At 39.7% G+C, this 27,688-nt stretch overlaps 1 protein-coding gene across 2 annotated transcripts; it reads right to left on the bottom strand.

The window, feature by feature from the left end:
• Positions 1-458: 458 nt before the first annotated feature.
• Positions 459-27,688, bottom strand: MXD1 (MAX dimerization protein 1). Of its 2 annotated transcripts, XR_012918578.1 has the most exons (7): positions 27,374-27,688; positions 26,538-26,637; positions 21,386-21,415; positions 7,470-7,584; positions 5,505-5,664; positions 4,982-5,224; positions 459-3,548 (listed from the first exon to the last, which is right to left on the bottom strand). XR_012918578.1 is itself a non-coding variant. In XM_012750115.3 (6 exons), the coding sequence occupies exons 1-6, from the start codon at positions 27,444-27,446 to the stop codon at positions 5,037-5,039; spliced, it is 666 nt and encodes a 221-aa protein (XP_012605569.1). In that variant the 5' UTR covers positions 27,447-27,688; the 3' UTR covers positions 459-5,036. The 2 variants fall into 2 exon arrangements, 1 of the variants encoding a protein (XP_012605569.1); XM_012750115.3 differs by having other exon boundaries at positions 459-5,224.

Genomic DNA, 27,688 nt, shown 5'->3' with positions numbered 1-27,688 from the left:
GACAGAGCAGGACTCTGTCTCAAAAAAGAAAAAACACTTCGGGGCCGGGCGTGGTGGCTCACGCCTGTAATCCCCTAGCTCACTGGGAGGCTGAGGCAGGAGGATCGCTCAAGGTCAGGAGTTCAAAGCCAGCCTGAGCAAGAGCGAGACCCCATCTCTACTAAAAATAGAAATAAATTAATTGGCCACCTAAAAATATATAGAAAAAATTAGCTGGGCATGGTGGCGCATGCCTGTAGTCCCAGCTACTTGGGAGGCTGAGGCAGGAGGATTGCTTAAACCCAGGAGTCTGAGGTTGCTGTGAGCTAGGCTGACGCCACGGCACTCTAGCCAGGGTGACAGAGTGAGACTCTGTCTCAAAAAAAAAAAGAAAAAAGAAAATAACTTCGATTAACTCAGTCCCATAAGAAAAACTATGAAAGGATAAAGTAGGATATAAAACATCAAAAAGACCAAAATTTCTTTAATAATGAAATAATTTATTATTTGTTAACAGTTGAACAATACAGAAGTTTACATATACACAGCAAAGATTCTCTAAAACATGTAGTAGTTTCTAAAAATGCATGTGCTAACTGTAGTAAAAAGCACCATTCTCTATGGTCTTGACACAGATTTACATTGGCGTCATATTTACATAAACAAACATCTGGAAACAGAATTTCACACTCTTTCATCTGCTGCTCCCCTCTTTAGGCTGTGTTTACCATTAGGAAGATGGCCCCCCAAAACTGATGGCTAACAGCAATGTTCCAAGAGCACCAATTCTAGGGACAAGGGGTAAAGGCAAGTTTGGTTCTCAGGTAAAAGCTAAAATGAAGAATGCCCCCTCGACCTACCACCTCCCTAAGATAGAATAAGAAATCAAAACTTAAAATCTGGATAAATCCTAAAATTGGATGCCTTACTAATTCTCATTTTATAATTTTGAGAGAAGACAAAAAGACTCAATTTCTTCAGCCATTCAATAGCTGAACCTAGCAGTGCTAGTCAATTATTTCTTTCAGAATACAAGAAAATCATCCATGTAATAAATATTGATAATGAAAAAAATCATGATAAATCACATCTTGTACCCCACTCCCAACCCAGAATCTTTTGAAATAAAATATCCTACAGTTTACAGAGATCTGATCATGTAGAATGAGAAAAACTACCTCATCTAAAAGTGTCTTTGGGTTGTCTTCTCTCAAGAAGGGTTTTAAAATCAGGAGTAGCCAGCTACCTAAACATGCTGCATCAGAGTCAGACATAGAAAAATAATAGATTGACATGCAGGAAATTGCCTTTAGCCTTTTACTATCTGGGGTTCAACACACAGGGAAGGGAAAGAGGGGCAGACAAAGGAACTTGGGGAAACAAAGAAGAAACAGAAAAGACCAAGATTTGGGGGAATAAATAGATTATAAAGCACAAAGAAAGTGGTATTCTTACCAACATAGTATGGTATAAAAACCTAAACAATAATGTGTGTGTGTATATATATACTTTTCAAAAATAAGTTCTCTCTTTAAAGGATGGGGAAGAGGCAAGAAGAAAAACATCCACAAAATCCATTATCAAGCCCCAAGATATTGCCAGACAGTTATTTTGAGCATCACAATTCTACCTAGTTTACACTTTTTTTCACACCCCAGTATTTGCTCTTGGCCACTTTAAGGATGGAGACAGAGACCCATAGGAAACCCAGGTGAGGACCCTTTTGTGTGTGTGTGTGTGGAAAAAGTAGAGGTTAAATGAAAATGCCCAACTTAAAAAACAAAAAACAATACAACAAAAAACAAGTGCTGACTGCAGGATCAGGAACTACTTAATGCTCAATTCTGAATCAACACTGAAATTATTTTAGTCTTAGGTTGACAGGGAGAATCTAGGTCCTGCTCATAAATGTGATGCTCTTTGAATCACTAAACTAGCATTAGCTCTGTGACTAGAGAAAGGAGCCAGGAGTTGCTATCAGCACCTTGAAGAATTCAAGATCTCTGCTTAGCAAAAAAACCAAAATAAAGCACCCTGGGTGCTCGGCCCACCATTCAAAGCCACCAAGGAATGGAAAGCTATGTTTTCAGGGATGTTAACAGAAGCACACATATATATTTTCTCGCTGCATGAAATTAAATTAGACTACGTGCTCTTATTTTCCCACTTGCATTATGATGGTATCAATAAGAGTGCAGTTTAGATTTCTTTTTAGCTTTTAAAATCAACTTTCACATAAAAATATTCAAGTGCCTATATTTATACACATCTATATTTACGTACAATTGTCAAAGTCTTAAAGGCTGGGGTTTATACGTTTGCCCATCCCCTCCCCCCAACAACCCTAATAGAAAGGTTTTCATTTTGCTTAGACAAAACAACCAAAAAGACTCTATAGCTCTTAGCAGTCACGCTGGTGGATCTGTGAATGAGAGAGGACAGATTGGCGAATCAGGGCTGCCGATCAGCCACGTGAGAAGGGGAGTAGCTGCCTTGGGCTGAGTTTGCTGGTCCTGAAGGTTACAGTTTTGGTTAGAGAGAAGCCTGTCTAGCATGCTGACTCGGTCTACCTTGAGCTCTGAAAGTAATGTTTAACCCTGGTGTCAGTTTATCACAAGTGCATTAAAAATATAGAGATCTATCAAGTTCCACATTTATATGCTATCAAATTGAAAAGGACCAGACAAACAGTGCAAAGGTCAAATAATTACTGTTTTATATTGGGACAGTACATTTCATATTTCAACCAAAAGACAAAAATGCAGTTTAACTCAAAGGCACAACAATTAAAACACAGAAAATAATAGCATCTCTCAGATGCCTTATTTCTAAATTAAACAAAGAAGTACACATATTTTGTTCCCTTCCCACCCCCAATACAAGCCCACAAGCTTTTTCCAAAGTCTTGAGTTTTTGATGCCATCCAGCATCCAGCTTCGTGGACTTGTGAGGCGCTTGGATGTAGCAATGAAATAAAATACTCGAGAGGTCTAGCGAATGGCATTCAAAAGGGACCTCAAAGTGCAGATATATCTTTTTCAAACGTGTTACAGGCTGAGCTGGCTCTTTGAACACTATCACTTTGCTTAAATTCAGGAAGCAGGCTTTAAAAATGCAAAAGGCATACAAGTTGTATTTCAGTGCAAATCTTCAGCTGGTTATTGGAAAAGATTCCAACAATTAAAAAAAAAAATCCTTTGTATCACCTGCCCCTCCCCCCACCCAATGCTGAAATGAAGAAAACAACAGAACAAAACAAAAACAGAAGAATTACAGATGACTTTGGAATCACTTAGGAATCCACTACTTCCAATGAAAACATTTTTAATACATTAAAGAATCATTTTAAAAAACCCCCACAAAAGTAATCTTGCTTTGTTTAGCTCGCTCTTCATGTACAGGATGAGCTTCCATGTAGAGTGCGTTTGAACTTGGACTTTAGCTGTGTGCAAGGTGCAGGCGCTGGGTGAGCTGCGAGGCTGTGGTGTGCTAGTGACAGCAGGCCAACAGCGGAGCGGGTTGGCTGCCCACTGCCGAGTCAGCCGTTGAGCCCTTAGGTCGCAGTGCGTCTGTGGATTTTAGGAATGTTCTCATCACTTTGTGACACACTCTGCTTCAGCATCACAGATTTTACAAATGGTTCAAATTCAATGAAAAAGATTCGCCAGAGGCTGAAAACATCAAGACCTCAAAAATATGAATGCAAAAATATTAAGGGGAATGAACCAATTTTGTAGATACCTACATACAAAGTTTCTAGAACATCTATAAAAGCACAAAGTCATAAGAATTTATTTTCCATTACATTAGTTTATATAAAATGAATAAATAGTATTTATAGATTTAATGTGTCTTATGTACATATACATGTGCTCTGTTTTAGCTTAAATAAAAATGCTACAAAGTGGGAGACCACTTAAGGGAAAAATCAAAACCAAAAAGAAAAATCAGCCTTTTAAACTATCAACCCAAAAGCCTCCATAAAGAAGTTTCTGGGTGTGTCCAAAAATAATCACTAAGGAGAGGAATTCTAGTAACACTGTACCATCCCCTCCTGTTCACCTGCAACATAGAGAGTAGAAATGTGGACTTTTTCTTTCACTGATCATGGCCACTAGCTCAGCTAGAGCCAAAGCTCAGTTATTGCTGAAAGTTAAATAGGAAAATATATTAGAATTGGACCAAATGTCACTTATTTGGAAAAAAAAAAAACAAAACGAGGCATAATCACTTTGTGTTAAGTGGGAAATGGAGATCTCATTTATCTCTGAGGTAGGAAAAAAAAATGTTCCAGAGACAAGTAGCATTAACAAACTTTGAGGGGAAAATGTGCCTTGAGATAGCGGTACACAGCAAGGTCCCAAGAACATCGCACAAAAATAGATTGTACCGTTTTGTCTGTGAGAACAAACAATTTGGAACTTTTATAAGCTGTGCAACCCCCAAAGACACGCTATCAAGGTGTCCGTTTTAAAGTGAGAAATACTGCTCCCATCCACATGGGCTGTGTGGGAAGGGTGTGTTTCTAGAGGTATTCCTGACTTCCTCACTGGGGGTGAGGTCCACGGTGAAGTGCTCTTAAATGCCGCTTTCAAAGCTTACTTTGGAGTTCCGAGATCAGCATCTCAACTTTAAAAGTTTGTTTCCTTCAGTTTCCTAAGCACAAGACACACTTGGACAATCCTCCTAGGCAGTAACATGGTAAGCCAGAAAACCGTACGAAAGGTCTGGTGGAGTACATGAGGACAGTAAAGAAGAGGAAAACTGCTGAGATGTGAAAATTGCTTATTCGGTCTAAGAATTCTTGGGTGCTTCAAATTGATTGGAATGTACAGTCTCTCAGAGACGAATTTTTATGGAGAGAAAGAGAGAAGCTAGTGGATGCAATCAGAAACCCACAATCCTAAGCACTTCCTTGGAAACGGGTACAAAGGTGATTTTGGTAAAGGTGGTACACTGAAGTTTGCGTGCAAGGGCGTTGTGGGCAGGTCCAATACACTACCTAATCAGCTCCGACAGGGAGAACCTTCGAGGAGGCAGCTGCAGCGACCACTCTCTTAGAGACCGAGACACGTCTTGCGACTGTCCTGGAGCTTTATTCTCTTGATGGTGGCGCTGGAGTAGCCCTCGTCACTGCCGAGGCTCTGCATGCTGCCCCGCTCGTCAGAATCACTCACACTGCTGCTGCTCCAGTCCAGGTCACCCGTGAGATAGTCTGTGCTCTCCACGTCAACGTCGATTTCTTCTGCAGGGAGGACAAAGAGAGAGACACTGATGGAGACGCTGTGCAGATAACTGAGGCTAAAAACAACACCGACCCCAGTCAAACCCTTCTGTGCACACTGTCATCTAATTGCTAGTAGGGAAGAGGAACTTATCACCGGAGGCCACACTGCTCAACTTCTCTAAATCATAAGCAAGTTCTAGTTCCTTCTACACCCTGTCTCCTGGGAGCAGCACAGGTGGGAGAGGATAGGGAGGCAGGCAGGGGAGAGGAGGGCGGAGGGCACAGCCGGAGGGCTCACCCCTGTCCGAGTCAGAGCGCTCCGAGGAGACGGTGGAGCCGATGCTGTCCATCCGGATCCTCTCGATGCCCAGCTTCTCCAGCTGCCTCTTCAGGTGTCGCTGCTCTCGCTGGAGCTGGTCTATTTGGTGAACAGCTTTTCTGTCACAATCTTCAAGTTTCTGCAAGTCAAAGGGGTAGTCGTTGGCGCCCACAGGGAGATTTCTAAATTGGCAATGATCCCGCATCTTCCCCTCTAGCGACGAAATGTGCCAGATTTCCTCAGAAGCCATTTGGTGTGTCACTTGTCAAGCTTGTCTCCGAGACAGGAAGTTGACTGGCCAGTGACTCCTGGCTTCGTCTAACTTCTTGAGCATCGCCAATGCTGTGGTACTTGTCCTGTCACGAGGATTCTGGGTATGAGCTCTGACACGCTGGCATCCTGGCACCTTTCAATTTTGGTATTGAAACAACTGCAGGCAGTAAACCCCAACCTGGTCTCTCTTGTCTGTAATGATCCCTGAGCACCTCATCCCTCTGAACTAGAAAACGCACATGATGGGAGCCTAAAAAACCCACTTCCATTTAAAATTATGTTTATTCAAGTACATGTCCCAATTACATAAGCACTTTTTTCTGTCCTGCCAAATTTCAATTATCAATTAACTTCTGTTTGTTAGCAGGAAATAAAAGTCCTTTTTGAAGTCCTGATTCCAATTTATCCAACAGAAGAGCTGAGAAAACACATTTCCATAGACTACTCGTTTTTACAAATCTGCCCCCTAGCTTCTCATATTCTTCAGATAATTAAGAAGATTGTTTAATTGTAGCTGTTTTGCTTTAAATAGAGGTTCTTTTTCTCCCAGAATTATCATGTATGCAGGCTACTAACCATAATTAAAGTGATATTTATCCAACAAAGATATGACTATAAAAACATACTGAGCAGCAATTTTGGCTGTGGCTCTCAGGAGTTTGAATACAACTCACCTTATTCTTTCCTATTTCAGCTGCACACAGAGGGTCAACTCTGTGCTAGACACTCTGAGGTGCTGGGGTTACAAGGTGAGCACAATGCCCCAGGCCCCTCCCTGGTGGAGTCTATAGTCTAGTGATGGAGACAACCCAACAGTCACACAAACCACTGTCAAATATCAACTGTGACAAGTGCTAAGAGAGACAGATATTCAATGACAGGATGACCTGTTACAGGAAAGAGGTGACTAAGTCAGGAAGATCAGTGACATCTTCTCAGAGCTAGCAAGACTCGTGCTGAGATCTGAAGGATGAGTAGAAGTTAACCAGGTGAAGAGGGGAAAGTGTGCAAAGCAGAGGGAATAGCAAGTGCAGAGGCCTTGTAGTAAGACAACATGACAAGCACAAGGGCCTGCAAGGGTTGCAGAGAGGGGACGTATGGAACAAGACGATGCTGCAGAGGCAGGTGACGGCCTCTGCAGAGGCAGGGACAGGCCCAGTGACAGAATTTGTCTTGAGCCACAGAAGAATTTTAAACAGGGTAATGTGTTGATTTGAGCTTCGGAAGGACTATTCTCAGGAAGCACAGACAGCAGATCGATCAGAGGGGGGCAGAGGGATGTAGGAAGGTATCTGAGGATTTTAATACAGTAGATGATGGTGGGGTGAAAATGGAAGTAGACCAGGTTTTGAAATATTTAGGTCTTGGAGATAGCTTAGATATGTATGGGTAAGAGCAGAAGCTATTATATCAAGGACTCCTGAGTTTCTGGCTTGTACAATTGGATGGAGAGCTAGATGGACCGTTTAACTGCTGGTACATGAGGGTGAGAAATGTTCAGTTGGTTTCTGGACATGTTGCATTTGAGGTGCCTGTGATTCATCCAAAAGCCATGTTGGAGGAGTTCAGAGGAGACGACTGTCTGGAGATATATTTTTTCTGACCCTCATAACATCAGACGAAGCCTTGTTGGACAGGTAAAAACAAAGAAGCATCCCAAGGAACGCTTACCTTTATGTGCAATTTGGCTTTTGTTAATAAACTCAATGTAGTGTGTCGACTTGATTCTGGCCCAAGTGGCACCAGCCCCTTCAACTTCTCCAAGCACAAGCGAAGATGAGCCCGTCTACAAAAACAAGATCACAGTGGCATTTCAGAATTTCACAGTAGGCTGGAAGGCACCCCAGAAAGAAAGAATTCTAAGAGTATGAAGTTGCCCAGGCTCAGTGATGGTAAATGCTACCAATGACCTCTTACCAAATAAATATCTTTTGAAACCAGGTAACTCTGGTGAAAACCAATGAGAAGCAAAATCCAGGGTTTTCTAAGTTATGTCTATTTATAATACAAGTGCTGGGATAGGAAATAATATCTGCTATTATTAGGCACATTTATCAGGTTATCTCCAGGTTTCTGGGTTACAATGTGACCCACTGAACATCCAACTCAGAAAATAATGACATGCCAGTGTTAGAATCCTTTTAACCTATACTTCTCTTTGTAAGAGACCACGAAATCAAAACCACTAAATCTCTGTAACTATATCATTGCTGTATATAGTATTTATACATGTGAATGACATACAGATGGTCCCTGACTTATGAAGGTTTAACTTACGATTTTCACTTGGGGTATTAGATGTACTTTCAACTTATGATATTTTTGACTTACAATGGGCTTATGGGGATGTAACCCCATCATAAGTTGAGGAACATCTGCATGTGGATAGTTATTAATTGAAGCTTTATTGGTAATAGCAACGATTGAAACAACCAGTAGGGAAGTAGTTAAATAAATCACAGTACATCCACACAGTGGAGTACTATGTAGCTTATCAAAAAGAATGAGAATGTGCTCTATGTACCGTTAGGAAAGTTCTCCCAGATATAGTTTTTTTTGTTTGTTTGTTTTTATTTTTTATTTGAGACAGAGTCTCGCTTTGTTGCCCAGGCTAGAGTGGGCAGCCTAGCTCATAGCAACCTCAAACTCCTGGGCTCAAGCAATCCTTCTGCCTCAGCCTCCCTAGTAGCTGGGACTACAGGCATGCACCACCATGCCTGACTAATTTTTTCTATATATATTAGTTGGCCAATTAATTTCTTTCTATTTATAGTAGAGACGGGGTCTCGCTCTTGTTCAGGCTGGTTTCAAACTCCTGACCTCAAGCAATCTGCCCACCTTGGCCTCCCAGAGTGCTAGGATTACAGGCGTGAGCCACCGCGCCCAGCTCAGATATATTGTTAAGTGAAGAAAAGCGAGATATCAAACCTTGAGTACAACATGCTATCTTCGTGTAAAAATGGAGGGAAAACAAGAATCTATATTCATATTTTCTTGTATATACACAAAAACTCTGCAATGATACATAAGAAACTAATGACAGTGGCTGGGAAAAGAGATGGGAGGGAGCAGTCAGACAGAGATAAGGAAGGAAGCAAGGGTAATTTTCATTCAATAATTTTTTATACTTTTTGGTCTTGAAGTATGTCCGAGTAGCACAATGGATTACACTTGGGAGAGGGAGAAGAGCTGGATGAGGAGGAAGCCACAGCGACTCACTGAAGACAGAGCACAAGAGTCCCCATAATTTTGGAAATTTATACTCAATTGAAACTTGGTTTGGGCTTTATTCCAGAACCTAACAGATTCAATGATTATAAGAAACAGCCAAATTTGGAGTTTTTATTTATGCCTACCACCTCCTTAAAGCCTTTCCAAGCCATTCTAGCTCAGTGATTTCTCCATTTTCTGAGCACTACTTATCTGCTTATACTATTCATTGGGAAGTTCACTGCGCTGCCTGCATTGTTTTGTATTTGTTATGTTACCATTCATCACAAACTCCATAGAAAGCTGGGGCTGCAGCTTAATCACTGCTGTGTTGCCACACTGCCTCACACACACACATGCATGATAATGTCTGCGGGATGGATTATGTCATCTATTCAACTAGACTTTAAGCTTCTGGAGGACAGAGTCCATCTCTACAACATCTCTGCACCTTCAGCACTGCTTGGAGTCAGGATTTTAGATAAATATTCATTGCCCACACCTGGGGCAGAGCTCCCTGGAGCCTAGGAGGCTATCATCCAGCTAAAATGGGAAACGATGCAACGCCTTATAGGCTTGCCCTTTTCTTCCTCTTAAGAATTTTACTGTAATAGCAAAAGTTGAGAATACAAACCAAAAAAAAAATAATAATAATAATAACCAAAAACCAAAAAAATAAAAACTGCTTCAGAAAGTTGTAGGACAGGTGAATATGCATGATATTGACATAGGAAGTTAATTCAGACTCTACACCAAGACATCAGGATACGCCCCCAAGGCAGATCTAATAATTGTTGCTTTAGACAACCTTCTGAGCTCCCTATCTCATCTGGATCATGAGGAAGTTGTCCTAGATTCTCCAAGGGCCTTCTAAGGCCTTGACAAGCTCAAGGAGTACAACATTCACTTCTGAGCTAGGAAGATGCAATGGAACAAGTATGTTACTATTTTATAAGACTTCTTTCTTCCTACTTCCTCTGAAAACCTGTCCATGTGGAAGAGCCACAAGCAAAGACTCACATTAGAAGTTGCTCCTCCCACTAGTACATAAAGGAAAAAATGTAGAGCCTAAGTATAAAATGTACTTGTTCACCTTTGATAATATTCTTTTTAAAAAGCCATGAACAAAGTATTATCTTGGGTAGATTAAAAAAAAAGGAGCCACAAAAATAGATGTTATTAGTAACACTATGAGAATGTATAATTGGTCACTTACACATTTATCCAACTTACTTCTCACTGTAAAATTTATAGACTAATTTTCAAATTAGGGGAAAAAGTTCAAAAATTAAAAATATATTGAGACATTTTCCAGCCTGCTTGTTATTTGCAAAGACCGCATGATTCAGAATAGTGTCATATTAGTCCTTTTATGATAAAGGTTTATATACAGATATGAGTATGTAAATTTTTTAGGAAGTTTGTCTACTGATAAAATATAATAAAGTCACTTTTTGATGCATCATCATTTCTAGTTTTATAGGAGTCTAGTCCAGAAAGTGCAATTTTCACTACCCAAATGTGGGTTTCCAAAGAATACTGCCAGTTGTGAACTAGAAATAAGCCATCTGACTAATTCAAGCTGAGGGTAATACTTGTTCATTCAGTGTTTTTTGGCCTAATTCTGTGAAAATAGGACCACAGTTTTTTCTGGATTTTTGTAGAGATCCAAAGTCAACTCTGTCTTTGGCAGTATTTGCCTTGGCCTTCTCCAGTGCTTTCCTGCTCAAGCCTGATGGCTGTCCTGCCCACATGCTATCACCTGCAGACACATGCCCACACAGGTGCCTGGACCAACCACAGGAAAGGGACGAAGTATATTAAGCAGACCCAATTCTATCATATAGTAGTGAAATTCAATCCCTGGATCAGATAAAAAAACAAACAGATCCCTCTGTAACAGCTACTACCAAGGACCCTCAACCCTGAGACACACACACACACACATACACTCACACTCAGGACTCCTGGCATCTAGAATCCTTCTGCCAGCCCTGAGCATCCGTGTAACTCCCAGACACAAAACAAGCAGAACAAGCAGTCATCCCCATCTCTTCCTTCTCAGTCCTGGCTAGTCCCCTGCCCTAGTTTCCCACTTTGAACCAGGTCTAACTTCCCTTTGGGGAACTAACTGGGGTTTTGCCACATATCCTCAACAGGAAGCCATCCAACACCTCAATCTGACCCCTCCACTTGGCTCTCCTCCCATCACATCATCTTCAGTGTTCTCAAGAGCTACCTCCCAACTTCCTGTCCTTAGATGCCTCTTCCTTCCATGCTGATTCACACTGCTCTGTCATGAACTTTGACAAACTTCACCTGCTGACTCCTCAGAAAGATCACTTTAATTATTCTGAAAGGGCTGATATACCTTTGGTCTACAGTAGCATTAAGAAACCAATCTTTGATCCAATCTATAATACTCTCTGGGAGGCCGAGGCAGGCGGACTGCTCGAGGTCAGGAGTTCGAAACCAGCTTGAGCAAGAGTGAGACCCCTCTCTCTACTATAAATAGAAAGAAATTAATTGGCCAACCAATATATAAACAAAAAATTAACCGGGCATGGTGGCACATGCCTGTAGTCCTAGCTACTCGGGAGGCTGAGGCAGCAGGATTGCTTGAGCCCAGGAGTTTGAGGTTGCTGTGAACTAGGCTGATGCCACGGCACTCACTCTAGCCTGGGCAACAAAGTGAGACTCTGTCTCAAAAAAAAAACAAAAAACAAAATAGAAACACAAGCTATAATACTGATTATATTCTGATGCTCAGAATTAAGTGTGGCCCATAACTAGTAATAACTAATTTACATACAAACTATAGATTCTCTTCAGTAAGTTTTAAGTACCCCACATTTTATTTTGAATTTTTTTCTAATATTCTGAATCTGTCAGTCCCTATACAACCAAATATTAGTGTAGTGATTAAGAAGAGTAAAGGCTTGGGATCCTGGCTTTGCCACTTACTCCCTGCGTGACCTTGAGCAAATTCCTTATCTCCTTGTAGTATCAGTTTCCTCATCAGGAGAGTGAGGATGACAACGCCTACCTGAGAGGGCCCTTGTGCATATTAACTGAGATGAGGTACAGTCAGGGTCTGACACGGAGTATATGGCAGCAGTTATTCTTTCAATCCTAGCTTCCTTTGTAGAAGGATAATTACTGTGAGCAAACACAGATAATTATAGCACTGTAATATTCTTTTCACAATCAATAGGGAACTCAAAAGTGTCCCACTAGGCAGAGAGAGGCTATCTCATAAAATCTACTTCTCTGAACTCTTCCTTAAAGAAAATGGACATTTTTTGTCATTAAAATAATTAATGGAAAATCAAATCCATTTTCAATGGAAACACTAATAATTGCTTATGCTAAAGGTACTATTTTTTTTTTTTTTACATTTAAAAAATCAGCTAGGATTTTACAAAGCTAATGAATGCAGAAGAAAAGATTCCTTCATGGCCACTCACATAATGTAGAGGCAGGGGTAAAGAGGACTCCAAGGTCGGGAGGGAGGCATCTGCTTCACTTCCACCTGCTCCAGGAGCAAGCGTTCTGCAGTGCCTGGGCCTCCCTCCTGCATCTCTACTGCAGTGGCCAAAGGAACATAAAAACAGAGGAAAATACGTATTGACCTGGGAAATTCAAGCACATCCAGAGAAGTTAAAATATCTCATATGCTAGGCTTTCTTCTTGCTATTGTATGTTTAGGAGCAAACTTAAAACAGGTTGCTTAGGCTCGATGGGAAGAAAACTATTAATATAAAACTTTGCTGAAAGACACAAGAAAATCTGAGTCAATGGAAAAAATAACACATTCCTGGATGAGAACCTCAAAGTAAAAAATGCCAAAGTTTCCCAATTTTGTTTACAAATTTAACACAATTCCAAGGGAAAAAAAATACTAACTGTATTCTTTTGAGACAGAGTCTCACTTTGTTGCCCAGGCTAGAGTGAGTGCTGTGGCATCAGCCTAGCTCACAGCAACCTCAAATTCCTGGGCTCAAGCGATCCTACTGCCTCAGCCTCCTGAATAGCTGGGACTACAGGCATGGACCACAATGCCCGGCTAATTTTTCTATATATGTTAGTTGGCCAATTAATTTCTTTCTATTTATAGTAGAGATGGGGTCTTGTTCTTGCTCGGGCTGGTTTCGAACTCCTGACCTAGAGCAATCCACCCACTTCGGCCTCCCAGAGTGCTAGGATTACAGGCGTGGGCCACCGCGCCCGGCCCTGTATTCTTTTTAATGCTGGGAAATTAGTCTAAACTTCACCTAGAAGAATAAATGTGTGAGACACTGCCAAAATTTTTGAAACAGAAGAATAATGAGGAGGAATGTGCCATACCAGATACTACATTGTATTATAAAGCTTCAATAATTAAAAACAGTATAGTACTAATACAGGAATAGAGAGACAAATCAAGTAAACAGAATAAAAATCCCCAGAAACAGACCTAAGAATAGATATGAATTTAGCACATAAAGCAGATAACACTGTAAATCCTTGTGGAAAGAATGGATTATTCAGAAAATGGCAAGGGAGTGAGGAGGCTAACATCAAAATAAATTCCAAACAGATTAAAGATTTAAATATAAAATATATTCAGATACCACACAGTTTTGTTGTTAGCTTTCCTTAACTCTTGCCAGTCATGAATTATGGAAAGCTACATATCCAAGTGAAGGAGGCATTTAATGAAGACGGCTCTGGGCTGTTTGAGACACCACCTCCTACCAGAGCTTTGGCACTGACAGAAGGCACCTGGGCTAACCACTGTGCCCTTGGACAATTCTGAATGTAGCACTTCTTATTTCTGCCTCCAGATCAAGCTTCCTTGATTCTATCCATGTCTCTCTCTCAGGCTGGTAGTTTTGTAAATTAGGAAATAGATTCAACAAAAACAGTAAGATTATAGGTAGATGGTGTTATCTATAGATAATACTTCCTGAATTTAATATGCTACCCCTAAAGTTCTTCCTGAATTAGATATAGTCAAGATCAGGAATGGTAACAAATGAGGGGCGTGTGTATGTTTGAGGGAAGCACTGTTATCTGTGAGTATTTTTCCTTATTGAAGGTATAACTGAAATTACTTACTCTCTCAGATTTTCAGAGCGAAGTATATGGCACGAAAAGAATTACAAGGTCAGGGTAGAGCACACAGGATAGCAGCTAGTTAAGAGGGCAGATAAGTAATTAGGCTCACAGGTAGAAATCCTGAAACATATACTTGGTTCATTCATTCATTTATTCCACTAGCATTTCTCAAAGGATTATTACATGCTGCTACTTTCCTAGATCTTAGGATATAACATTAAGTTAGATCAAGTCCCTGACTAAATTTTAAGTACTTCAAAGGCAGAGTGGTCAAACATGTAAATGAATTATGCAGAATACTTTATCTGGGCTACCTTCAAACCATGACAATATCAGCTCCCACTTAAAGTTCTAGAATGGGCTCCCCTTTGCCCTCTACCAAACATGTTCTTTCTTTTTCCCTCACCCACTAACATTTTGTCTGACTTAAGTTCTCCACAAAGCTTTTCCATCTTTCACAGCCTATCACAACCTTCTTTTCCTTTCCAAATAGATCACATTCATTCATGCACTGAGAACTTACGTATCTAACTCTTGTGTTTTTTTCATTACCAAATAATGGAACAGACTGAGTCTTTTATTTCTTGTTAACCCATTGGAGCCTAGAAATAATTCATTTGAAGACACACTGACTTAAGAGTAGAATCTAGTATCTTTGTTAATTCATGTCCCTTCTCTTTGAGTAAAGCCCTACTTAAAGAGGATGATATACTTGACCTTAGTGAGTATTAGTTTTTCATAAAAATGGGGACTGAGATTATTAGCCAAAGAAGAAAGAGGAGCCTATTTAACTATGAGGTTTCACCATTTTATCTTCTGTCTTGGCATAGACTCAGACAATTAAATAGCATCATAAATCCTATAGGATAATTGTAAGTTGAATAAAAGTAATTTTAGATATAGGTGTGTATGGGCTGTATAGTAAAAAAAAAAAGGGAGCATTAAGTATACAGTAAGAAGAAACACATCTTATTAACGGGTCAAAAAATTAGTCCCTAAAAGTGATTAAAAATCACAAGAGATTTTGGGTTGAGAACAAAGCCTTACTGAGTTAAAGAAAAACCACAAGTAAAAGCTAGAAGTCATGCTCTGAGGGGGGAAAAAAAAGAAATTTTCTTCTTTTTCTAAAATGATCCCTTTATAAACAACTGCCAAATGTATCATTATTACTAACCTAACTGGAACCCTGAAAGGTGTTGAAGGTTTCTCACAATTATGCTGATAAATCTTTGTAGAAAATGCAAAGATAGTAATATACTCAGTGAATAATGCATAAATAGCCATTCACAATGGCTACATTTTGAAGACATAATATCACTTTTTAATTAAAGTATAAAATATAAAAGTTACCTCATTAATATTTCCTTTTCAGAGACTAATTTTTAAATATAAAATAAATTTATTACAATTAGTATTTGCTGGCTCTATCCTGCTATTTGACTATTAATGCCTATGACAAAAAAGTCAGAGAGTACACCCAGTGCTCTAGGTAGGAGATTGGAAATTGGTCGAATAACCAGCATATGTCTCTTCTCCAAGTCCTTTTGAGGGCAGGTGCTGTCTACCCAGGAGGTATAATGCAGGAAAGACAGATTCTAGTGATACAAATCTTGTGCTCCTCCACACCATCAACATAGACTGGATTTGCACACTGATACTTATATCCCTCCTTCATAATAACCCTTATCCCATGTGGCAACAAATGTGGATATGTTACAATGTCCTAGAGTGAAATCTGAATGTGGTCATGGGAATTCAGAAGCAGAGTAAGAATGATGCAATGCATACTACAACTCAGGCCCAGTGCAAACGTCAGGCCCCAGCCCTTCCGATATAAGGAGCTTGGTCATTTGAAAAGTCAAAACCCAAAAGAAACAACTATGGGAACCTGCAATCAATCAGAATACTTTGCCAGAGAAGACCTGACTGAAATGGTTTCTCATGCCAGACTAGATGCCACTGAAATACTGTTTGACCAAATGGAAATAACAGCTTAGCTCAGGCTGTCCAGTCTTCCCCACAAAGCACACACAAAGATCTTTTGTTATAGGGTCAGAAGACTCTGGCAGAGGTAGTCTCTCTAGACCAGCTGCCTAATTCCAGCAAGGCCTGCATATATACCATTCTAGAAAAATGGGTGTTTACTATTAAAGGAGATGCCAGAGCCTTCTTTTGAAAGAGTCCATTCTAGCACCTGATTCCTGACCTACTGACTGTGGCTTACATGCATTCACTCAGTCTCCATTTGCTAAAGGGCTTATTGAAAGGCATTTAAAGCAGAGGAATTTCCAGCTAAGAGAAAGAAACAGAATTATCATCAATAAAGGGCACATAACAACAAAAGATATTTCCTACATTCTAACAATAATCATTATTTGGCTCCAATGGGAAACCAATAGCAATCTAAAAATACATAAACCAGGAATACCTTTTACAAGAAATGTATAAGACCTAACTAGAAACACTACAAAACTTTGCTTAGAGACACAAAAGAGATCTGAATAAATTAAAATATAATAACCTGGATGAAAAGGTTATAATAACCTTCATAATAACCTGGATGAAAAGATTGAATATATAAGCATGAACCTTTTAAAGTTAATATATATTAGAATTATGCAATTTCAATTTAAAAAAATCCCAAAAGAATTTAGGGGATGGGGAATTTATTATAAAATTTGTCAGGAAAAATAAACTGGTGAAAATAGCTAAGAGCATGGAAAAATAAAAGAAGGAGAATGCAAGGAAGAGTACACATTTGCTTTTTCAGATCCTGCAATGCATGATAAAACCTCACTGATTAAAACACTGTATACTGGGCATAGGAAGAACAGATGGATCAATGGACCAGAAGAACAAGTCTAGAAACAGACTTAGCCATAAACAAGAATTAAGTATACACCAGAGGCAGCAATTAGAATCAGTGAGAAAAGACTGATTCCATAAAGGTAAATGGTAAACTGTATAATTATGTGATGGAAAAAGGGACAATATGTTTCATATATATCCTATTATGGAATCTTTTTAAAATAAAAAGATAAACTCTTCAGTAGAAAATTGGGCAAAGGTTATTTAATAGGTAATTCATTCACAGAGTCGAAGATGTGAAAATTATTCAACTATGCTAGTAATATAGGAAATGCAAATTTTAAAACATTGCCAGTGTTGCTTTTTGTTTGTTTGTTTCTTGTTTGTTTGTTTTTACTTATCAAACTCATAAAGGTCTTAAGTTACAATACAAACTTGTGAAGGTATAAGGAAAATACTGCCTGTAACCTGCCTGGTGGGCAAGCCTGCAATCAATATCAAAAACAATAAAAACATGTATACCATTCATTCCACAGCTATAAATTTATCCTAAGAAAATAACTGTGATGCTGGACAGAGCTTTATCTACAAAGCAGTTTAAAGAAGCATTATTTATATTAGCAAAACACTGAGAAGAACCTATAATAGCAGATTGGTTATATGAGTTCTGACACATTCATGTGACATAATACTGGGCGTTCACTGAAAGTAATGCTGGAAAAGGAGATTTAATGACATTTGAAAATGTTCATAATATAACTTGAAAAGAAAGAAGCTACAAATTATTTACTACATGATCCTATATTGGTTAAAAAAAAAAGTATACATAAAAGTCTAGATAGATATAAAACAAAGGCCAGCAGTTATTACCTCTGTGAGGCCTATTATATGTAATTTTATATTCTTTGTGATTTTTCTAATTTTCTAATTTTATACACTAAACTATGTTTTTTAAGTTATTTTCTAAAACAGTTGGAAAGATATATTTCAAACTTCCTTTGGTTTTTCTCTGACTGCTAGAATTATGGATGATTTAAATTTTTAGCATTATTTTCTACATTTCTCAAAATTTTCTATTAGTTTAAAAAAAGAAAAGAAAAACCACACACACACACACACACACACACACACATACCAAGGGTGTTTCCTTAGGAGACTAGCCTCAGAAAATTAGTTTAAATGCAGAGAAACACAGGCCACGTGCCAACTGACAACCCCCCTCCAGAATATACTACATTGAACTCTTCCACAACAGGGGCTTAGTCTTTATTGGACTCTGTCCTCCCAGCACCTACTACCTACTACATGGCTTATGTGCTCAACACCCATCACAATGAGTGGAAAATACCACCACCACCATTCTAGAAGTCTTTTCTTTCATCTTCCCACCAATGCCAAGATACTTAAAAGTGTTAGTATTGAGTATAATATCCTCACAGTGAAGTACTGATTACATAGAGTAACACTTTTAGAATCTCTAAAGTGCCGTAGAAAAGTTTTCTATTTAAGAAAACTAACCTAAACAAAAGTATCTCCTCCTAAGTGGAAAGATAGTCAGCTGTGGCTTCTCTCTGTCATCTTTAGAGTCTCTAAAGGAGATACTAAAGGAGAGATACTAAACATACTAAAGGAGGATACTAAACATACTAAAGAGTCTCTCAAGGAGATACTAAAGGAGGAGATACTAAACATAATCAAAGAAAAAAACTTCTCATTCTTAGAAGTTCTTCTCCTAAGTTGCCCCCTTCCCTTTTTTGAGAACCAAGGCAATCTTTTTATGTAATGTTTTACGGTAAAAAAAATGGCTAAAATGTGTTTGCATTTGCCGGAGTGGTATTCTTTTATAGGATTCAGCTAATAAAACCAGGGACACCACAAGAGCAATTGTTCAATGGGCCCAAAAACCCTAAAGTTCTTAAGCATCCACACTAATAAGGAAGAAGAGCCCAACAACTTAAACCTTTTCTTCTGGACTATAGCAACCAATGCTTGGTTAAACTAGGTAAATTGAGCCCTTACTGTCCTTTTCTTCTGTTCACACACTCGAGACTAGAGAAAGAATTATCAAGACCTCAAAAGACCAAACTCCAAAAATGAAAGGAAAATAAGGAAATTAGATAACTAGCTCCTCAACAAGCTAAAGTTGACTGGTCATATGGAAACAAACTGAATTAGAAGCAGCTTGCCCAGTGGTGACTTGAAATCCAGTTTTCTGGACTCTAGTGCATATCTCAATCTTAGCACTTAGTTTACTAAATGAAATTGTCTCTGTGTCCTTCTCATTAGACAAACTGCACATTCCTCTGGGATGGGGCCTCGCTGATTTAATACCCCAACATGAACTCATTTAATACCCAGTACCAACCACAATTTCTCCAGCCACTGTAAACAGAAAACAAACATCCCTGAGCTGCTAAAATAAATAATACAATTGACATTCTGTGGCACTCTTGCAGATGTTGAAAGGCACAAAGCTATAATAAGTCTAAGAGCCTTTACCTGAAGGGATGAAATTTTAATAACAAAAATAAATGCCTAAGTAAAAGGTTAGTGGGGAAAAGAACTGTTAATAGGAAACTTTTCGGCAGAAAGAAATAGCCCCATTTACCCAGATCTCTGCAAAGGCAGGAGGCAGAGACTCTAAATGATGACAAAGAGAAGCCACGGCTGACCATCTTTCCACTTAGGAGGAGATACTTTTGAGTTTCTAGTTCATGATATGTAAATCCCTAAAGCATAAAGGAAGCTCTGACTTAAAACATGGTCAGTTACAATCACAGAGCAATTAAAAAGGAAGAAGGGATGAGAAACACATGTTCAGTGAGGGGCACACATGTGCAAATGCTCTCTCTCTCTCACATACATCCACGAAATTCCATAGTGGAGTAAAAGCTAAATGTTCACCCTCTTCCAAGATTCTACCTGCCTGGTAAGGGTCTGGTCTGCCCTTTCATTGACAAAACAAATTATCATTTAGATCTTGACTTTCAGAGTCAGGCTCCTTTTTCAAAGAGAGTTTGCAGGAATAATCCCATGCGTTTACAGAGCCAACATTACATATTATTTTCTTGTTCATGCAGGGCACTGAGAAAGCACTCAATTTGGATGGGTAGCCCACATTTCAAATTGATGGGCACTCAGAGACCAGAATGAGACTTGTTCAATGGTTCTAGGCCCTGGCAGCACATGAGAATCACCTGGGGAGCTTTTGAAAAACACTAGTGGAGAGTCTCAACCCAAACTAATTAAATCAGACTTGCTAAGGGTGAGGGCTTAGCATTGTTGTTGTTGTTGTTGTTTGGGAGGGGGAAGGGCTGTGTGGTTTAAAGCTCTACCAAGAATTATCTTTAATTTTTTTTCAGCACAGTAAAAGCAAGTAGTTTTGTTTCTGTTTTTTAAGTCTTTGCTAGAGATAGATAGAAGAAAATTTGCTTTGAAATACGCCATGGAGAGGAGTGGTTTTGATTATAGAAGATTAGCAAAATGATGATAATTATTGAAGCTGGGTGATGGATACATAGGAATTTATGACATTATTTACTTTGGTATATGTGAAATTTCCTATAATAAAAAGTTATTTCATAGAATCAGCAGAAATAAACATTTGTTCTTTTTCCCACCAAAAATAAAATACGAATCTATGTGTATAATGTAGTTAATATAAAAAGTATTTTTAAAATACATTAAAATAAATGCTTTGCAAGTGATTCTAATGTGCAACCAGAGTTGAGAACCACCAGACTACCTCACTGAAGGAGGGGCAACTTGATTTGCAAAAATAAAGATTAAATAAGCAACAAGAGGCAATGCAAGTGAGAGAGATTCAACTCAGGCTTGTGGCAAGACGGAACCCAGTGAGGGTGGCAGGCCTCCTCTAGCCGGTCACCATCTCCAATTTCTGCCTTGCATACATATGCCTCAAATTTGAGAATTCTCATTCAAAACTACAAATATGTACACACACATACATACATGTATATATATATATATGTACATATATGATTTAAGACAACACTACCAATTGTATTCAGTAGCATGTAAGTTTTTAAGAACACTATTTGTGGAAACATTGCCTATGAGCTAAAATGCTTTGGTCTGTGGAACAGTCACACAAAGGCCTTCCTCAGGAGTGGGCTAGAGGGTGAGAGATGGGGGTGTAGTCTTTGTAACTGGAAAGCTCTTCATCTACCTCAGGCAATGCTGCTTAGTGGGCCCTAGGTAAACTCTTATATCAGCTAATACCAGCAGGAAGAGTCAAAAAGAGCAACCAAACCGGGCATGATAGTGTGCACCTATAATCCCAGCACTCTGGGAGGCTGAGGCAGGAGGATCGCTTGAGCCCAGGAGTTCAAGACCAGCTTGGGCAACATAGCAAGACCACTCTGGGGAGGGGGCAACCAAGTCTCAACGTAATGAATAGAGATTACATCAAAACTCCCCACCTTCTACCTCCAAAATCCCCAACTCACCTATTCTTCTCCATTTCATTGTGAGTTGATCTGAAAGAGGAAACAATAAGAACAAGATTAGTCTTGTCTTAAAGGACAACTTCAACACCAACACAATTATCAATTATTTTAACTTCTTTCTCCTCAACGTTAGCAAGAGAGAAAATGGAGAAAGGGAGAAAAATTCACTAGGCTCTACTACAGAAATTAGTCCATTTGAGGAGTTAGATAAATGTAAATATCTAAAATAGAGTTCAAGAAAAAGTGACAAACCAAGAGGCATGCATTCCCTAGTGGAAAAATAATCCATTTTAAGAAAGAAAACAAAAGGGGTCTATTTATACAAAGAGAAAAACAGCTGCACAGTGCAATGGTGAATTTAGGTTATATAATACCACAAAGCTTTCTTTAGGCTAAGGGTAGAACAGTGGAGGTGGCACCCCTTCCCCACCCCTGCAATTTTTTCTAGGCATAGCATACACTAAGATTTTATGCTAAGTTGTTTGACTGTAGAATACTGTTTTTTTTTTTTTTTGTTTTTTGAGACAGAGTCTCACTTTGTTGCCCAGGCTAGAGTGAGTGCCGTGGCATCAGCCTAGCTCACAGCAACCTCAAACTCCTGGGCTCAAGGAATCCTGCTGCCTCAGCCTCCCGAGTAGCTGGGACTACAGGCATGTGCCACCATGCCCGGCTAATTTTTTCTATATATTAGTTGGCCAATTAATTTCTTTCTGTTTATAGTAGAGACGGGGTCTCGCTCTTGCTCAGAGTGGTTTTGAACTCCTGACCTCGAGCAATCCACCCGCCTCGGCCTCCCAGAGTGCTGGGATTACAGGCGTGAGCCACCGTGCCCTGCCCGGATACTGTTTTAAATGGCAAAATAACGCCCCTCCCCAATCTTTCAACTCCCTGAAGTAATTATTTTATCATGTACAACCTCATGAAAAGTGCCACTGTTGAATGATTTCAGGAAGGGGACTGCAAAACTCAGCTCAACATAAAGATGATAGGGTGGCTACAGCAGAAGTCAGGGTGAAATCCAAAGTCCAGCTTTGCCACTGACTAGTACTGTGGAAGAAATAAAATTCTTTACCATCCTGTCATTGGTTAACTCCTCTGTAAAATGGGAATTAAAATAATTGCCAATTATCTACAGAACATGTGTGGATCACTGAGGTAGCAACTGTAAAAGTGATTAGAGAGCCTTGGATGACAGGTGTGGTAGATGTGAAATCATATTATTAGTATGTTTATAGTTCACCTTGAAGACAAGTTCTGGTCCAAGACTTTATGGACAGGTTTCCACAAAGTTTTAAAAGTCAGTCAATGTGTCCCCTTAAGTGTCCTCCACACATAAAGGCTCCTTAACAGTTATAAATAAACTTGAGGAACCTCCCAGCATTATAAAGGAGCTGAATCTTGACCTTTCTTATGAAGATTCTCTAGACTAGAATCTAACCATCTCAAGAGTTTAATTCCTGGCTCAGGTCACAAATTCTGAGGGGCCATAATCAACACCTTACTGGGCCTAGGAGATAAATTCTCACAGCAATTATGGAGGAACACCACCTAAAGAATGTGTAGCCACTCATTTACATGGGGGGGGGGGCCCGGCACCGCCACCAGGATCAGTCACAGCAGAGGTGGGGGATGGGGGGAGTAAGTATATTGAATTTTGGGAGGGGGTTGTCTTAAAATGAGAAATTTCCAACCCAGCACTAAAACTTCTCTTCCACAAGGCCCTTGGGAGATCAGTTTTTATTTGTGAGGGGGGAAAAAAAAGAGAAAATTACAACATTTTACATTTTACAGAATGTTTGTTTTCTAGGTATGTGGAAATTGGTTAACTTAAAAGCTTTAAATTGATTCAGTTGGTCATCCCTCAGCATTCTTCAGTCACATTTTTCTGAAGATTTACTTCCTTCAATGGCCAGAAGGATACTATAGTTAACAAGAATCTTGCCTGTACTGTAAACCTTTGGGTTTAAAGCACGTGGCATTTTAGTTTCAACTGGGAACAATAAGTTCAAAGTCTGACAGATTTTTTAAGTGGATGAAAGTATATGACAACAGCTGGTCAAGATTTCCCTGTTTAACTGTAGACAAGAGCTATCCCCGGTAGGTGAAAGAGAGGAAAGTAAACAGGTTGAAAAGACAGTAGAAAATAACAGCATACAGTATACTCCTAAAAAATTTCTGGATTCTTTGAAGAGATACAGATAGATAAACTGATAGATTTATATATTTTACACAAAGCTCTGAATCTGCATGATAAGCTTTTTAACAAATTCCATAGGAAGCACAACTCCTTCCAAACTTCGAATGGAATTTTAGAAACTACAGATTGTATTTGATTACTTAAGACTGTTGAACACATGGTGCTTTTTGAAGGGGTCTTATACCTAATGGCTGGGGCATTATTGAAATATATTTGGTTTACTAAAACTGAGTTAGTCATTAATAAAAAGCAAGCCTTTCAAAAATGATCAGTTCAGAGATTGTCTGCTGGCTCCAGTGATGGGTAAACATTTATATTTTTAATTAAAGCATTATAAGAACACATAGATACCTTGCATCAAAACTATTTTCCATGTGATTACTGAAAAGATTTGATAATTCTGGAATCACTGATAAAGATCACATTTCACCATTTAAAAATATACTCTAATAAAAAGTTAACTAAAGCCAAACTACAGTGTACCTGAGAAAGGGGAAAAGTCCTTGGGTTAGCTATATAGCTACTGTCCTATAAAAGAACTGGGTGGCAAGTCCTGAACTTCCTCTTTCACATGAGTGCCAAAGCCTGCTTTACTAATTTCACAAAACACTTTTAAAAGCTCTAGATTTCAATTCTAAGTAATAGGTAACTAATTTCAAAAAATCAGTAGGAATGAAAAAAATTTCATCTTCCCGTATTCCAGTAGTTCTCTGGATGATTCCAAAGCAATCAATATTCACAATTTCATTTGTTTTTTTATTGTGGTTGTTTTAAACAAACAACTAGAGAAACTTGAATAAGATCTACATTTTCAGTTCCTAAGACCTTTATATGTGGCTAAATCTTATATTGTCCAAGGAAAAGTACTCCCCCACACTCTACAAGCAAAGAGCACAGCATTTCAACCTGTATGAACAAGAATAAACTGTTACGAAGGGGTTATGTAAACCAGAAGTAATCTCTTCCTACCCTCACCTCAGTTCACAATTCTGACCATACATGGCCGTGGATATAAAGGCTGATTCAAACCAAGGGGTCAAGCTGCTTTCTCTAAGACTACTTACTCCTCAGGTAAAGGGGCATTACCAAACAGGTCATGAAGGAAGTTAACACACTTAAATGAAACTACTTGCTCTTGCTTCATATGTTTGTTTGGTGTCATCTCCAGGTTTAATCATGATCTCTCAGAAAATCCTTCCACCACTGAATTTATTAAACTATTTCATTAGTCAACAATACAAACGACTGTGATACCAGACCCTCCCCCGAACCAAGGAAAACCCATTAACAGAATAGAGCTTCTCTCTGACCCCCTTAAAAAATCAGGATTTGTAGCCATTTTTCAGGAATATTGCTGGTTATTAAAGAGAAGAAAAGAGAAAGAATCCATTTCTTGGTTTTAAATTCTCAACTATCGTTATTTTTCTTTCCTAATCATCTTTTGGGACCAAGCCACTCATCTCATTTTCTTCTCCCACCACCAAACGTCCCCCACAATCTTCCTGTGAAACTTAGCAAAAAATTAAGTGTTAAGCTATGAAGCCTCGACTAGTAATGTGGATAATTTGTCTCAAATCACGAGTGGACGATAATAAAAACAAAAATGGACTATACTTTTCTAGAAAAATAAATTGAAAGGTCTCAAAGTTCTTCCAAACAAAATTTTAAAAATTAATACTGTAACAAAACACAACACAACTTAATTGTTTTTATACCATTGCATAAGGCAAGTCAGTATTAACATCTTTCATGAAAGGCCTTAGTACTCATGCACAAACTACTGGCTACCACCTTGAGGTAATGCTAACATGGGAGAATAAGGAAATGCACCAGGTAATTACCAGGTTCATCCTTCATGTGCCTTCTTATTCAAGAGCGTGGCATAAGAGTGTGGCACAAGTATGCTGCTCACATCCTGTGGTTCCACCAACAACACTAAGGACAATGGAGTGAACTAAGCACAGAAGAGACAGCAAGAACAAGTGAGTTTTAGGTTTAAGTGGGAACGTCCTGGCTTTTAGTGGTATTAAGCCAGAGAGACTACCCAAATAGTTACTCACAGGGTATTCATTAGGGTGAGGGAGGGATAAAGATTCTAAATCAGTGATGAAAATGTCAATATTTTAATCTAGTGTCATGAAAGGTATAATTGAATGCATCTAATAAAACAGACTTCCTAGTGAACTAATATTTTAAGAGCAAAGAGCGGGGTAAAAGCAGTAGCATTGATGGAATATTTACATATACCAGGAGCTATTCATAGGACTTTATTATGTGATTGCACTATTAACCAAATCTCCAGTTTTTTAAGAACTACAGTATAAGGCAATCTGTAAGGCTAACATGAAAAGGTTGTAGCATATTAATATTTTCATATTAACTGTTCCTCTAATACCAAACAGGTAGGGCTTTAACTTCAATCACTCTTTGCCATTTCAAATAAACATGACAAATTAGATTATCAGACAAACCACTGGATTTAATTTACATGTCAAATATGAAATCCTACTACTTATGTGCCAAAGTCAGATACTTTAATATGTTTATAAAATATTTACCATGAAAAGCAAAAGAAATTGATAATGTCCAGCATTTTTAATTATAGAAAACTTGCCCTGAATCTGCAACTTCTGAAGGCAAAATACTGTCACTATTATTAATCTCACTCTAAGCTTCCACAGATTTCTGCTCCAAAAGGGAAGGAAAGCGAAATTAAATTTTAAAGAGTTCATAAAGAAATGTAAAACATTTCTATTTTTCTTTTCTTTTCATCCCCCTCAACCCAAACAGAAGGGTTGCTTCCTCCAATGGGTTAAGACCATGTGTGCATTACTAAATCATGATCATCACTTAATATATTTACAGGGTTATAATCCCAACAGGCAACTTACATTCTGCAGTTTGTGTCACCTACAATATGACCTAAAAGAGAAAGAGAAATATTTACCAAATTACCTGCTACTGCTGTTATTCTTCTTGGATTTGTTCCTCCGTTTTAAGGCATCTCTGTCCTTGTTATTGTATGGTAACATGGAGGCATAACCATGTTCAGCTTCTAGAAAACCGGAGGATCCAGTTAATGAATGAGCCCAGAATATTTAATACTCTTTCCCCTCCACAGTGTTTCCTTTTTCACTTATTTATTTATCTTTAAAAGAATACTGTGGAAATAATTAAATGGAGCAAGGTGGCATTCTGAAAACAATGATTTTTTTTTTTTAATGTGTGAATACCCTCAGTTCGGAGCAGGTGTAAGGAGGATTCCAGCTGCTCATTGTTGAGAAAGACACAGTAGTGGCTAAGCTCACGGAGCCAGGGTTTCCCATTGGCAACGTCCAGCAGGTTGGTGTGGGTTAAACGGGACCAGCCTCGGGCGAAGGTGCGGGACAAACAACGAGCTGGGGGGGCAGGGGAGGCGCTGATGCTCAGCCAGAGAGTCGGGGGCTCCGGGCCCAGCTGAGGGCCAGCCAGGACCAGCCCGGATGAGGTAAACCAGAGAGGACTGACTGAGGGAGCCCGGGGCACCCCACTCACGAGGGGTCGGGGAGGGGCGGCGCTCGGGACCTCCGGGGACGGCAGCCCCTTCTTCACCCTCATTCATTGCTTTCTGGGACAGCGACGGCCTCCCTTTGGACCGCGCGTGGGGAGAGCCGGAGGGGTTAGGAGCGCTCGCGGTCGCGCTCTCCGCGCCTCCAACCACCCCCGGAGCGGCAGGGCTCCCCGACCTGAGGCCAGGCCCCTCAGGGTCCCTGGTCCCGACTTAGTCCAGACTCCTCCCCGTCCCCGTGCACCTCTCTCCCGCCGCTCCAGATAGTCGGCCGCCTCCAGCAGCATCTGGATGTTCATCCGAACCGCCGCCGCCATTCTGCACCGGGGGCCGGAGCCACGGGACCAACCCCCACTGCCCACGGGCTCGCTGCCGCCGCTGGACACCCGCTTCCCGCTGTGGACCCCGCGGAGCAGGGCTCAGGGAGCCTCTCTAGCGACCACGCTCGCTGGGAGGAGGAGGGGGCCAGTGAGCTGGGCACCGCTGACACCGTGACAGAACCCGGAGCAGAGCAGCAGCCGCCACCGCTGCGGAGTGTTTATCCCCGACTCACCATCCC

This window comes from Microcebus murinus, chromosome 3 (assembly GCF_040939455.1).
Source record: "Microcebus murinus isolate Inina chromosome 3, M.murinus_Inina_mat1.0, whole genome shotgun sequence".
Taxonomy (NCBI): Eukaryota; Metazoa; Chordata; class Mammalia; order Primates; family Cheirogaleidae; genus Microcebus; species Microcebus murinus.
This window is presented reverse-complemented; position numbering and strand designations above follow the sequence as displayed.

Bases quoted from the DNA above. Each gene is read 5' to 3' on its own strand.
- MXD1 (XM_012750115.3), bottom strand. From the start codon at position 27,446: ATGGCGGCGGCGGTTCGGATGAACATCCAGATGCTGCTGGAGGCGGCC. The intron at 21,416-26,537 runs GTAATTTGGTAA...TTCCTCTTTCAG, and splicing joins AAGAATAACAGCAGTAGCAG to ATCAACTCACAATGAAATGG. The intron at 7,585-21,385 runs GTGAGTTGGGGA...TTGTTTTTGTAG, and splicing joins AATGAAATGGAGAAGAATAG to ACGGGCTCATCTTCGCTTGT.